Source organism: Gobius niger (genome assembly GCF_951799975.1).
Source record: "Gobius niger genome assembly, chromosome: 14".
Taxonomy (NCBI): Eukaryota; Metazoa; Chordata; class Actinopteri; order Gobiiformes; family Gobiidae; genus Gobius; species Gobius niger.
Window position 1 is genome coordinate 7,675,029 of NC_136865.1, and position 13,680 is coordinate 7,688,708.

At 42.8% G+C, this 13,680-nt stretch overlaps 1 protein-coding gene across 2 annotated transcripts in view; it reads right to left on the reverse strand.

The window, feature by feature from the left end:
• septin7a (septin 7a) overlaps window positions 1-11,672 on the reverse strand; it is a 50,770-nt gene extending 39,098 nt beyond the window's left edge. For both annotated transcript variants that reach the window (XM_079571308.1, XM_079571307.1), the window contains exon 1: window positions 11,576-11,672. In XM_079571308.1, coding sequence (XP_079427434.1) covers window positions 11,576-11,585 — 10 coding nt within the window. In that variant the 5' untranslated portion in view covers window positions 11,586-11,672. The remainder of the gene's footprint in view (window positions 1-11,575) is intronic.
• Window positions 11,673-13,680: the final 2,008 nt, after the last annotated feature.

The window sequence follows — 13,680 nt, forward strand, 5'->3', positions numbered from 1 at the left end:
GCAAGTGTTAATGGGATGATTGGGGGGGTCTTTCATCTCCCCCTGGTGTCTCTGGCCAGAAAACAATTGCAACTTTACTGCCACCGGGTCGGAGTCACCAATACTGACTAATGGAATCACGGAGAAGAAGCTAACAGGCTAACGGGCAAAGCTAACTGCGGGCTAGCACCACTTAAACAGTATTTACAGCCAAGTTTGAGTAAAAAAAAAAGTCTCCATTGTGTAACTGGATGTACAATATCCCTCTCTCCCTTTGTCTTTTCTGTCAGCGTCGTATTTACTCTCACAGACAATGAATAACTTAAAAGGGACATATCATGCTAAATCCACTTTTTTAGTCCTCAAAGGCATTTTGTTGTATATTTGGAGTGTTTAGAAGTACAGAAAAGTTGAAATTAGTCTCTTCAGATACTCCATTGATATCTTTATATTCTGTTTTGGTCATATTTTGCAATCTGTTCCGATTTTTCTATTCTCTATTACGTTTTTTGAACAATTACTAAATCTAAGTGAATATGCGCTGTGTGTCATTTTAAAGCAGAGAAAAGCTGGAGAAATCAGTCACTGGTTTAGTTTTAACCTCCGCAAATGTATTTTTGATCGCTGCGCTAGCAATAGCATGCTAAAGCTAGCGGGAGCATTCTAATGCTAACAAAAACGAATCAAGGCTGGGTCAGAAACTATGACAGAAATACCAAAAGAAGCCTCATACAATAAAATAACCACAGCTGAAGCCAAGTGTTTGTATTTTAGCTTAAAGCAGCACAAAGTAACTCTTCCCCCTAGAGGCCATAAGCACAACTGCAGATGTTGTAGCAAGTTACAATTTTTTTAACTTATTAATTGTCTTGGAGAGTAAATACTACGCTGACAGGAAAGGCGAAGGGAGAGAGGGATATTGCACATCCAATTATACAATGGAAATATTTTTTTTTCACTCAAACTTGGCTGTAAATACTGTTTAAAGTGACGTTAGCCCACAGTTAGCTTTGCCCGTTAGCTTCTTCTTCGTGATTCCATTAGTGTGTATGGGTGGCTCCGACCCGGTGGCAGTCAAGTTGCAAACATTGTTTTCTGGCCAGAGACACCAGGGGGAGATGAAAGACCCTCCAATCGTCCCATAAACACTTGTATTACCCCCACAGGGACTACGAAAAGGATTTATTAAGGTAAACCCGTTACTTAGTACTGCTTTAAGAAATAACTGATCTAACATATTTGTAATGATCAGATCACTTCGTGTGAGCCGTTTATATTAATGTAACCTAAAGCCTCATAAGTCACATACCCAAGGATCACTAGTGTAGAAAAGTCCAGTGATCCTTGTTTAATGTTTATCTTTAAGCTTATCAATAGATTTAATTGATAAGTGATCTGTAAAATCATGACAATAAAATATGACTTTGCTGATCTTAAAATAGAGAAAAGAGTCAATTAAATTTTTCACTCAGAGAAAGACACTTTTAAGAAAGTCTCTTGGTTTCTGTAAATATCGGATATTGGCAGATGCTCAGACCCCAGTATCGTATCGGCATCGAAAAAGCTGGATCGGTGCATCTCTAATTAAACGTGCTGAGAGTAGTAGTAGTAGTAGTAGAATGAACCGTGTACTGTATATTTTGCATCTAACAATGTGCTGTAATGTGTTATCGTTTACACCTCCATGGCAACAAGCAAACGAAAAACTTCTTGGATTCTAAAAAGTGCTGGTCAAAGATTAAAAACAGGCCACAAGTAGCTGAGTGAAAAAGCGTCCTTCCCCGTTAAATCCCCGAGTTGAACACTGTTAAGCTGTCACTCACCAAATAAAACACAGTCGGGGTAATGAGCAGCAGCCACACTCTCTTAACTGTCTGCCAGTCAAATACATGCCTCGAAATTCCATCACATCCCGTAAATTCCTGCGCCAGTGGTCCCCAGAGCTAGGAACACTCCCATCTCGTCTCAAAAATAAAAGGAGCGTCACGCACGCACAGGCAAAACTATCTGCCGCTTCATCGAGTCGGCCATGACAGGAGCCCGGGTTTGGCCAATTAGCCGCTCCTCTGATTACACGGCGCAGATGAAATTGCCACATAAGAGCCCCTTTCCTGTGAGCGCTCGCAGCGGGGGGGAAACTCCAGGGCCGTGAACCCAGCCGCGGGGGAGCGGGCCGGTCGCACTTGTTGCTACGGAGACGGCGAGCGGTGTGACATCAACCAGGGGAGGGAGGACTGAGGAGGGGGTGAGGGCGTACTGCTGTGCCCTGCGGACTTCAGATTACAAAGAGTGGATTGAAAGGAAACGTGAAGTATGTTTAGCACAAGGAACCTTTAGAAATTCCAATAATCTATTACTATCAACAAATATACTACTCCTAATACTAATTAGGAGTAGTATACTAATTTTCCTTCAGCTGTACATTTCTCTGCAATAAAAAATACCGGAACAATTTCTGGAAAGATGACTTGTCTCGTGCCACACTAGCTTTTTGAGGTTGAATTTCATATGTTGTGATGATCAGATCAATTACGTGAGAGGTTTAAAGTAATGTAACCTAAATGGTCATATACCCGAGGATATTTAGCGTAGAAAAGTTCAGTAATACTTGTTAATGCTTTTCCATAAGTTATATAATAGATTGCCTAGTATAATTGACAACATCTCGTTTGCAAGAAAAGACAAGACTTTATTGATCTCACAAGAGGAGAAAAGAGGTCCATTCCCTTTTTCACTCGCAGCCGCCATTTTTAAAGAAAGTCTCTTGGCATCGGTTAATATCGGATATCGGCAAATACTCAAACCCCAGTATCGGTATTGGAAGCATAAAAGCTGGATCGGTGCATCTTAAATTTAGACAGTACCCTCTGTAAATGCCCCTCTGATCCCTTTTGAGTACAATCCAATACTGGTATTTTCGTCTACGGATGCTGGTCAGACACAGGCCAATAAAATATGACCGAAAAATAAGTCCCAGAGCACATGGCTAATCTAATGGCGTACTTCCGCTTGTCGCGTCTGCCAAAGGTCTGCTTTCATTCCCCACAGAAATTGGAGAGATAACACTGAATACTTTTGCTGCGATTATCAAGAGTTATTAGGGTAAGTCAGTGTTAAAGCTGCTCGGGCGTTAGCGGTAGCATTAGCCACGACAAAGTAAAGCCAAAAGTAGTTTGCATCTTCTGACATAGGAAAAATACAAAATCAAATTCAATAGCCTATCGAAGCAACCCAACTGCAACGTGTTCTGATTATTATATGTTTAGCTTTGCCAACATATAATCCCCCATACAAGCATACAATATAGTTCTATGTCTTCTTATTTCTCTATTCAAATCCCTAAAGCACGCCATTATTTTGTAGCATCAGAGGCAGCAAAGTGGGTGGGGTCCGAATACGCAGCATTTCTATCGCCTGTGAACCAGCTGAACCCACAGGACAGGACGTGACATAAGCCCAGCATTGAGCCAGTCTTCCTGCGCAGGTACAGGCTGTGGGGCTCTCGTCTGGGTGCGCCCGGCTCCATCAGCTGCTCCGTCAACGCACACTTGGTCGTTTCAATGGAATGACAGGAAAACCTCCTCCCCGCGCCCAGAACCACGCGGCCTGCTACCCTCACAGTTGTTTTAAATTAGCCTTCCTGGAGTGTATCCTTGTCGACTGTCACAAAAACAATCGCATTAACGTTTGAGAGGACGGAAATACGAATGTTAACCCGAAGAGCAGCGTTACTTTAAAATACAGCTACTCAAGTAGAAGCATAGGGTAGTGAACTAAAGGTGACGGTGACGTCCAACAAACAAATGTAGAAAAAGTTGTGAAAATTCTATTTCCAAAGAAAACAGAAAAGCTTTAATACTTTTTTTATTTTATTTTATTTTGAGGCATGAGTGCTAACCCCTGAGCCACTGTGGCGCCAATTAGAGACTCGTGTCTAATGTTATGCTTGGACCTTTTTTGGAAACAAAGCTTTTGATTATGACCAAGATTGGATCTTAAAGGGACTATAGGGAGTTTAAAAATGTTAAAATGATGTATTTTTCTTCCCCTACATGTTCCAGCCATGTCCTAAGATGTAGAATGAGCTCAGACCTGTTCACCACAACTGCCTCTAAAATCCTGCCCTGTCACTTAAAAAGGTGTCACTTCGGGTCCGAATTGCCGTCATGCACGAGCTTAATATAGAAGGTGCCGTTACACATATGGCCTGAGGTGGCAGTAGTGAGTATGAAATGGCAAACTTGCATCCAGCAATAATATAATCCAGTATAATTACTGATCACATTCACTAAAAAGAAATAGGTTAATAATAATAAATAAATAAAAAGTTTATTAAATACGCTGCAGGCCTAAACAGCCTATATAAAAAGGGTATAAAATTAAACCACATAAAAAAAAATAATGTGTAGTAAAAAGAAGAAAGTGTGGATTTAACCCTGCAGTCCGTGCAGACTCTGGACCATGAACTGAACCAGCGAAAAGCAGGTGTCAGCTCCGCGGACTCAGCGCTGGAGCCGGGGCAGAACTGCACGTCTTTTGGCCTGATCAGAGCTTTCCTCCGGGAGGGAACAGGTGCGCGGAGAGCTCACAGCCAACCGGAACCTAACGAACCCGTCCGGACCGAAGACAGCCCGACGACGGGACAAGCTTCGATCCTCCCCCTGAGGAGAGGCGAGCGCGCGGTCAGCAGACCCTGCGCGCGCCACTCCCGGACCTTACGAACCCGTCCGGCCCGAAGAAAGCTGTGGTGCTGTCGAAGGATTTATTTGACACCCGGGTTGCTCGCGCCACGGAATACGGTCCACAGACTTGACGCTCAAACCAGCCAGAACACGGAGCAGGGCCTCGCACAGACCCAGGTGAGTCCCGGACAGGGTTGCCAGGTCCGGGCAGCCAAACCCGCCCAAAAATATCTGAAAACCACGGAAAACCCGCGGACATACGGCGTGGCTGGAATTTTCAATATTGTTTACTAGTTAACAGAGCACATGTGCTCCTGCGATGATGAGAAACCACCCCTATTTCCCCCCCTTATTGAAAAAGCAGCTCACAGAGCTTTGGATTTGCCTTCGAAATAGTGATTTGGATCAATTCAACATTGATTACAGCAAGACAAAAAACCGCGGACACATTTTTTTTTTCATCTGAGCGCACCGTACGCCAGGTGTACGGTGCGCTCAGATTGATAAATGCCAAAACAGGCGGTAATTTTTCGTAAACCCCACATACGCTCTGATTTCACAGTACGCAAGTTTGATAAATGAGGGCCATTGAGTGCACTACATCTGCTAAAAGTTCGCGAAACTCCGGGAATAAAGTATTTCTGCGATAAAGACCAACCAGACTCATGAGACAGTGGAATATTTATGGATAAATACGAGACAGATACGCTTTTACTTCACATGGATATTACGTGAATGGCTTGGATTATCCGAGAGGAAGCTGTCGGTCATTTAACAGCGCAAGCTAAAGGTAAGCAGCTAACGTTAGCATCTTTTCACCGTAACCGGTTATATTTTGGTCGTTTATTCATGACAAATACGCAACACACGAACTGAAACAGCTGATTTACTTCAGTCGTGTTGTTTAGTTCAAAGACCTGTCGCAGTCAGGCTCTTCTCCGACTCTCGCAACGCATTGTGGTCTATATTGACCCATTTAGTGACCTACTTTTCGAGATGCATTGTGGGAAATTTCGAGTGCACTACTTTTTTCTCTCTGGACATTCGGAGACCCCTTCAAAATGGCGTGAGCACTATATAGTGCACTATATAGGGAATAGTGTGGACATTCGGATACAGGTATAGCAATTTCAAACTACCCCCATTCACCTTACCCCACGGTACTTTGAAACTGATTTCAGACTACCGGGGGGTTACTTGAAATCGATTTCAAATTACCCCCAGGGTTAACCTGAAACTGATTTCAAGCTACCCCCGCCACAATATGGATGTTAATTGCTAATAATAGCTACAACTCTCCTTACTTTTCATCTGGTACGGTTAGCTTTAGATCGTTAACTCCACTATCCTTAAGGTTGCGGCTTCAACAGTGGTTCCTGTAAGGAAGAAAGCAGTGAAGGCAGTTGAGAGGGGGGTAATCTGAAATCACGAGGGGTAGCTTGAAATTACGTTCATCTTACCCCCGGGGGTAACTTGAAATTGATTTCAAATTGAAATTGATTTCAAATTACCGGGGGTAGCCTGAAATGAGGGGTAGTTTAAAACCTTTACACCGGGCGCTAACAACAACACAGGGAAGAAAACCACGATGCAAACGCGGCTAAAGGCTAATAATATCCTTCCCATCTGGAGCGCTCTTCTCACGTAAGTCTCAGGACGAGCTCATCTATGTCTCTCCCTTTCCCTCCCGCGTGTGCGTAGCGGGCGCCCCGTAGTGCAGTGATGCGAACTTCACGTTCACTCACCGTTTCTTAAACATTACGTTAAAATTGAAAAAATGCAAATAATAAGCTCCACTTTACATTTGTATAAGTGTAATCTGAGCCTTGATATAGAGTTCGGGAATGTGACGTCATATCGCTAAGCATTGGGGATTAGCAGCAATTGTAAACTAATGGAGATTTTAAAAGTTAAAATACTGGAGTTATAGGCTTGTTGCACAATGTGGCTACGCTAGTTCCTCTGAGCTGAAGCTGTGGGCGCTAGTACTTCCTGTTCGTGTTAATTTCCATTAGGATGAGCTCAGACCAGTGAGTTCCTGGTAGAAATATTTCCATAGAGACGTTTATGTTTGTGAGGATCAGGGAGTTTGTCTTGAAGCTAAAGGCTAATTTAACTTCTTAACTCCCGCCTGAACCGAGAGGATCTTTTTCCTCACGTCATCACATTTTTTTTTCCATCAGTTTTTGGTTGGGTATTCAACTCATTTTTGTAACTTTTTTGTCATTTTTTTGTCACATTTTTTTTTATCATTTTTTCGTCCATTTTTTATCACATTTTTGTCACATTTTTGTCACATTTTTGTCATTTTTTGTCAAATTTTTGTCACATTTTTGTCACATTTTTGTCATTTTTTTGTCACATTTTTGTCATTTTTTTGTCATTTTTTTGTCACATTTTTGTCATTTTTTGTCACATTTTTGTCACATTTTTGTCACATTTTTCTCATTTTTTGTCACATTTTTGTCACATTTTTGTCACATTTTTGTCATTTTTCGTCAATTTTTTGTCAATTTCTTGTGACATTTTTATCACATTTTTGCAACTTTTTCATCAATTTTTCGTCCCTTTTTTGTCCATTTTTTTGTCACATTTTTGTCATTTTTTGGTCATTATTTTGTCAATTTCTTGTGACATTTTTGCCACTTTTCCATCATTGTTTTCGTCGAGAAAATGTGCTCGGTTCAGGTGGGAGTTAAGGGGTTAATGCATTACACAACTTGAAATAGTGCCTTTATATATATTCTTATAGCACGTTAGCCTTTAGCTTCAAGACAAACTCTCAATCCTTCATGATCACAGGCGTCTCTGATCTGAACTTCATGATTTGAACACAGTAAATGATCGTCTACCGGGAACTCACCGCCCACAACATAATCTTTAGAAAATATGATTTTTATTCCAGGAAAAGAAAACAGACAGGAAGTCCAGGCGCTCACACCTTCAGGTCAGAGGAGCTAGCATAGCCGCACCGTGCAACAAGCCAATTGTTCACATTAAAACACTTGGACACCACAGTGAGTTAGATTTATTTATCAGCAGTAACTCAGCAGCTAATGGAGTTGTTCCACGGCTATTTTCTCCACTTTTTATACAGTTTTTAGCTAATGTTAGTCAATGGAAATGTATGCTAACAGCGACAAAGATGGCGAATCTCCATGGCAACTGTAGAATTTCCCAAATTCTATTGAGGAGCAGGTGACGCTCTGAATAATCATCCTCTTTTACGCACGAGTTTATACACATTTCTGTAGCAAAATTCGTGTACCATGACTGTTCAGATCAGGTTTAGTTTAGTTTAATTTATCCTGCAATCTCACATTTTTACTAACATAAATAATATGCAGTTTATAATGAGAGATTAATTAAGAACCCCAGACCTGTCACCTAGCAACGCCTGGAATTTCATTATTACCTTATTTGGGAGGAGACATTCCATTAATCCCGCCCCCTTTTCAATGCCATGGCGATGTCATTATGCGTAATGTGCCATGAACCCGTCATTTCATGCTTAATGCTGACTGTCTTTGGCAGACATCTGCGATTACAGACGACTTCACAAGACGTTTTACTGGACGGAGAGCTCGCTTGGACACTTTCATCTGTAATAGTGTTATATTACATATTCATACACCGTGTAACGTCTCTGTGCGTTGTGACGACAGAACAACTCATCTGACGCTTGGAGTTACATGTGTTCGGCAGACGTTTGTGTTTACAGACGACTTCTGACGTTTTTCTAGACAGACAACTCGCTTGGACGCTTTCATCTGTTCTAGCGCTAATATTTTTTCACCAGTGAACTAATATTATACAAAATGAACAGACAAAAGAGCAGCAAAGCGATCGCTAAAGGCAAAACAGCTTCCGCTGTTTGCCCGAAGCTTGCAAATGACAAAAAACCACTAAAAGAAGACACAAAGGAATATTTGGAGTGGAAACTTGCTCAAAAGGATGACATGCTGGCTGATTATAAAGCCACATCGCAGAAACAGTTCAAGCAAGTGGAAGATAAAAACAGGGAGCTTCAAGAAATCAATCAATCTAAAACCAAACAGTTAACCACTGTTCAAAATAAACTTGATAAATCTCTGAAGGAAAAAGCAGAGCTGCAGGGAAAATACGACAAGTCCCTAAGACAGAACGATCAGCTCAAGAAAGATCTGAGTCTTACAAAAACGAGGCTTAATGATGTTGAAGCTTCGCAGAGAAATATTATTACGGCGGCCAAAGACAGACACAAACAGAACGTGTCCCGGATTACGAATGACCACACTTCGAAAGTGCAGCAGCTGGAGCGAAAAATGGAAAGGTCGGTCCAAGATCGGGAAGTGAAAATAACTGAATTATCAGAGGCGCTCCAGGAAGCACATGAGTCCGCGAGGAAAACGATAAGCGAAAGGGACGACCTGATTGAGAATCTGACAAAGACGATCGAGGAGCAAAGGGCGGGAGAAGAACAGCTCTATCAAAAACATAAAACACAGCTCAACGCCATGCGATTAGCTACACAACATGAAAACGCTGATGAAATGACTCATCTCCGTAAAAGTATAAAATCTTTGAGAAAAGAAGTCGCTATACTTGAAGACGTGATCAAGATAAGGAATGTAGAAATCTCAAAACTCGAACAGCAAAAGCAAGACCATCAACAAATGATTGAGGTCAAAGATAAAGACATTGTCAACTTTATGAGAACGAAAAAGGACCTGCATGAAAAGTTGAGGGCCTCAGAGACAACAGCGGGGTTGATGGAGGCTAAAATTCGCAACATTGACGTTATGAACAGAGAGTTTTCACAGAAGACCAGAGAGATGCAGGCCGAGCTGAAGAAAATGAGGGACGTATTAAGATGCACTGACGAGGAAAATCTCGAACTCAAAGCCAAGGTGGCAAATCTCACCTTCCAAATTGAATCCTTTGATCCACGCATTGAAAAGGAGAAAGCTCGATACAAATCTCTAGAGTGTGAGTGGAAAGACTTTCTGGTCAGTTTAGAAGCATGTCGAGCAGTTTTGGAAGACCCGAAGAGGCTCAAACAGAAAGTCAGCGCCTTAATCAGTCGCTACATCGAGATGAAAGATAAACTGGACGTCGACAGAGACGCCGAGCGCATGAACCAGAAAATGGCAGAGATTATGAAGGCACAAGCAGAGCACACGAACAACATCGTGTACCATCACAAGAGGGACAAAGAACAGATGTCGAAGGCGATGGAAGACTATTGTAATCGCTTCGATAGCAACATGAAGGAATGCGTGAATTATATCAATGAAAACCGTCTGGCCACCAAGTTTCCCACCAAGGCCACCACCAAGGCTACTCCCGAGGCCACCACCAAGGCTACTCCCGAGGCCACCACTAAGGCCACTACCAAGGCCACCACAAAGGCTACTGCCGAGGCCACCACCAAGGATACTCCCGAGGCCACCACTAAGGCCACCACTAAGGCCACTACCAAGGCCACTACCAAGGCCACCACCAAGGCTACTCCCGAGGCCACCACTAAGGCCACCACTAAGGCCACTACCAAGGCCACTACAAAGGCCACCACCAAGGCCACCACCAAGGCTACAACCAAGGCTACTCCCGAGGCCACCACTAAGGCCACTACCAAGGCCACCACCAAGGCCACCACCAAGGCTACTACCAAGGCTACTGCCGAGGCCACCACTAAGGCCACTACCAAGGTTACTACCAAGGCTACTACCAAGGCTACTACCAAAACCAAGCCAACAGCCAGCACATTTGCCACAAAAAAGGTTGATTCCCGACGTTAGGGTTGACAGTCCCCATCCTTTGGAAAACAACCTTCTAAGGCTATACCTTTTTTTTTCTTCTTCTTTTTTTAAGCAGTGAGAGCCAAAACTGGTATCAATTCAATAACGGATATTTGTAGCCGGTACCCCTATTCTAAATAAGCATTATAAGCAGTCTAAAGGCTCATTCATACTCCACAAGACACAAGAACTTCTTGTTCTTGCACCCCGAGATGCAGAACAAAATGAAGTCACATTTGCCTTGTAGCCATGGAAACCTTTTGTAACTGACAATAGTTCCATGGGGACAGGGCAAAAGTGACTTCATTTTGTTCTGCATCTCGGGGTGCAAGAACAAGAAGTTCTTGCGTCTTGTGAAGTATGAATGAGCCTTAAGAAGGACAGTAAAATACAAATTGCAAAGGAGAAATGGGCCTACGTACAGTACCTTAAAAGGGATATTTCAGGATTTTGGACACAGGGCCTCATTTCCTAGTTGTCCAGAGTGTTGCTAATTTCTGGAGATATTTTTTTTGTAATTCATGCAGTTCTTATGTTTGAAGAGTTACGTGGCGCTAGGCTAATGCAAGGCTAGTGCATTTCTACAGTATCAGCTCGCCTGCATTAAAAACAGTCTGACGCACTCCACAGTGCACCTGAGGCAAATCACTTATAACACCAGTAAGACTGTTTTTAATGCAGGGTAGCTGATACCATAGAAATGTGCTAGCCTGGCATTAGCCTAGCACAGTGGTTCTCAACCTTTTGGAGCCGCGAGCCCCATTATATATATATATATATATATATATATATATATATATATATATATATATATATATATAAAAAACAAAAGGTTAAAACAAAATTCATCGAATTAAGAACATATAATGGCACTCATATAAAATAACATTTAATGGTAAAATAGCACACACATGCGACAATAGACTATTATAATATACTTTTAAAAAGTATGTATATTTTATCTACATGATCTGGCGACCCCCCAAATTCGTCTTGCGACCCCCAGGTTTGGATAACTAGGTAATGAGGCCCTATGGCAAAAATCCTGAAATATCCCTTTAAACTTAATCCCACTTTCCTACTGGGCTGTGCTTCCCAGAGGCGCAGGTTCAGTGCAGACTGACAGATACTCACCCACCACCATGAGCGTGAACTCAAAGCCTCTCTTCACTGATTTCCTGTATACTTGGTTGGGGAGGTTTGCGAAGCCCACGTAACCCTCCAGGTTCTTCTGTTGCTGTGAAGCAAAAATATAAAACCGGGTTAAAAACCTTTCTCTGGCGGCGACTCCACTGCTCTGGGAAATAACCAGCGTCTCGTACAGAAAGTACACTGAAACTTGTTTCATTTAAAAGCAGCGCTGCGTCTTCTGAAGGGTTTTTACCCTTCGTAAACACATGAATGTTGTGTTTACATCCATTTCCACTGCTACACGGATGACACCCAGCTCTACCTCTCTACCAAACCATCTTCATGTCTTCCTCCATCTTCCCTTGCCCTCGGTCCTCAAACTGAACAGCTCCAAAACAGTCCTTCTCGTAGGCACCTCCTCCACTCTCTCCAAATCTAATCCACATCGCAACTCCTGCCCGCACTCTCCGTTCCTCATCCACACTCAAACTCTCCGTCCCGTCGGCCAAACACGTCACCATGGGGCACAGAGCATTCAGCCGCTCTGCTCCCCAGCTCTGGAACTCTCTCCCCTCCGACCTCCGTACCATCTCTCTGCCACTCTTCAAATCCAAACTCAAAACTCAACTGTTCAGACAGTCTTAGACCACCCAGCTACCCGCTCACCTTCTCAATAATGTTTTAGTCTGTTTTATTCTGTTTTTAAGGTGTTCTGAAAGGCGCTTTTAAATAAAATGTATTATTATTATTATTACCAATTCACTTTCAACAGAAAGGCACGTTAAAGGGATATTTCAGGATGTTTGACATAGGGCCTCATTTCCTAGTTATCCAGAGTGTTGCTGATACCTGGAGCTATTTTTTTTGTAATTCATGCAGTTCTTATGTTTGAAGAGTTTTGTGGCGCTAGGCTAGTGCAAGGCTAGCACATTTCTATGATATCAGCTAGCCTGCATTAAAAACAGTCTGACCCGCTCCACAGAGCACCTGAGGCAAATCACTTATAACACCAGACTAACCGTATAAATGTCTGTGTCGATAGAATAATTTTAACCATTTTGCATTTAAAATACTTTATATTTGAGCAGCATCAGCTTCGTGTTTGTGTAAGCTATGCAGCGGCGGAGTGATCTGCTAGAAAATAGTCCCTCCAAATGCGCTCATTCATGTGATGCAAGGTCAGTTATATTCCAAAAATCATTCTATCGACACAGACATTTATATGGTTAGTCTGGTGTTATAAGTGATTTGTCTCAGGTGCACTGTGGAGTGAGTCAGACTGTTTTTAATGCAGGCTAGCTGATACCGTAGAAATGTGCTAGCCTTGCATTAGCCTAGCGCCACGAAACTCTTCAAACATAAGAACTGCATGAATTACAAAAAAAAATATCTCCAGGTACCAGCAACACTCTGGATAACTAGGAAATGAGGCCCTATGTCAAAAATCCTGAAATATCCCTTTAAGGGCCTGGCACAATTGGCGCATTGACCGCAGCGATTTTGTCCCCCATTTGTTCTGCGTCAAAATTGAAATTGCATCAGCCACAAAGATCGCAAAGTAGATTTGTAAGAAATCGCAGTCACGGTCACAATAGAAAATGTGAGCGGTGCAAGGAAGAATGCGAATGGTGAGCGGCTGGTGAGCGAGTGTGTCACGGGCCACAGACACTGAGTGCGGACAGTGGTGCGGACGGATCAGCGCGTTTACAAATGAAACTGGTGTAAAATTAAAATGGGCCTGTTTAGTTGAGCGACTTAAATAAACTGGGCCTGCGGTGCACGATGTTGGCCGCCCCACACATGGATGGAGGCGCCAGCGCATCACTGCTTTTACGCACCAAGCTCAGCAAGACCCTGAGCTCAGGCCCTGCTCCGGGGAAGTGACCAGCTTCTGTCTGACTTATTCCTGACAGAGCGCCTTCGAGGGAACATTTACACGTTATGACGAATGAAGAACAGACGTCCACAATCAATAATGATCACTTTTTAATAAAAAAAAACAATAGGCTATATGCACAGTTTCCCCATGTGACGTCTTCCTGGACAGTCAGCCAGACGCTGTACTTCCGGTTGGCGATCGTTTACTTTTACAACTAGCAGGGTCCCAC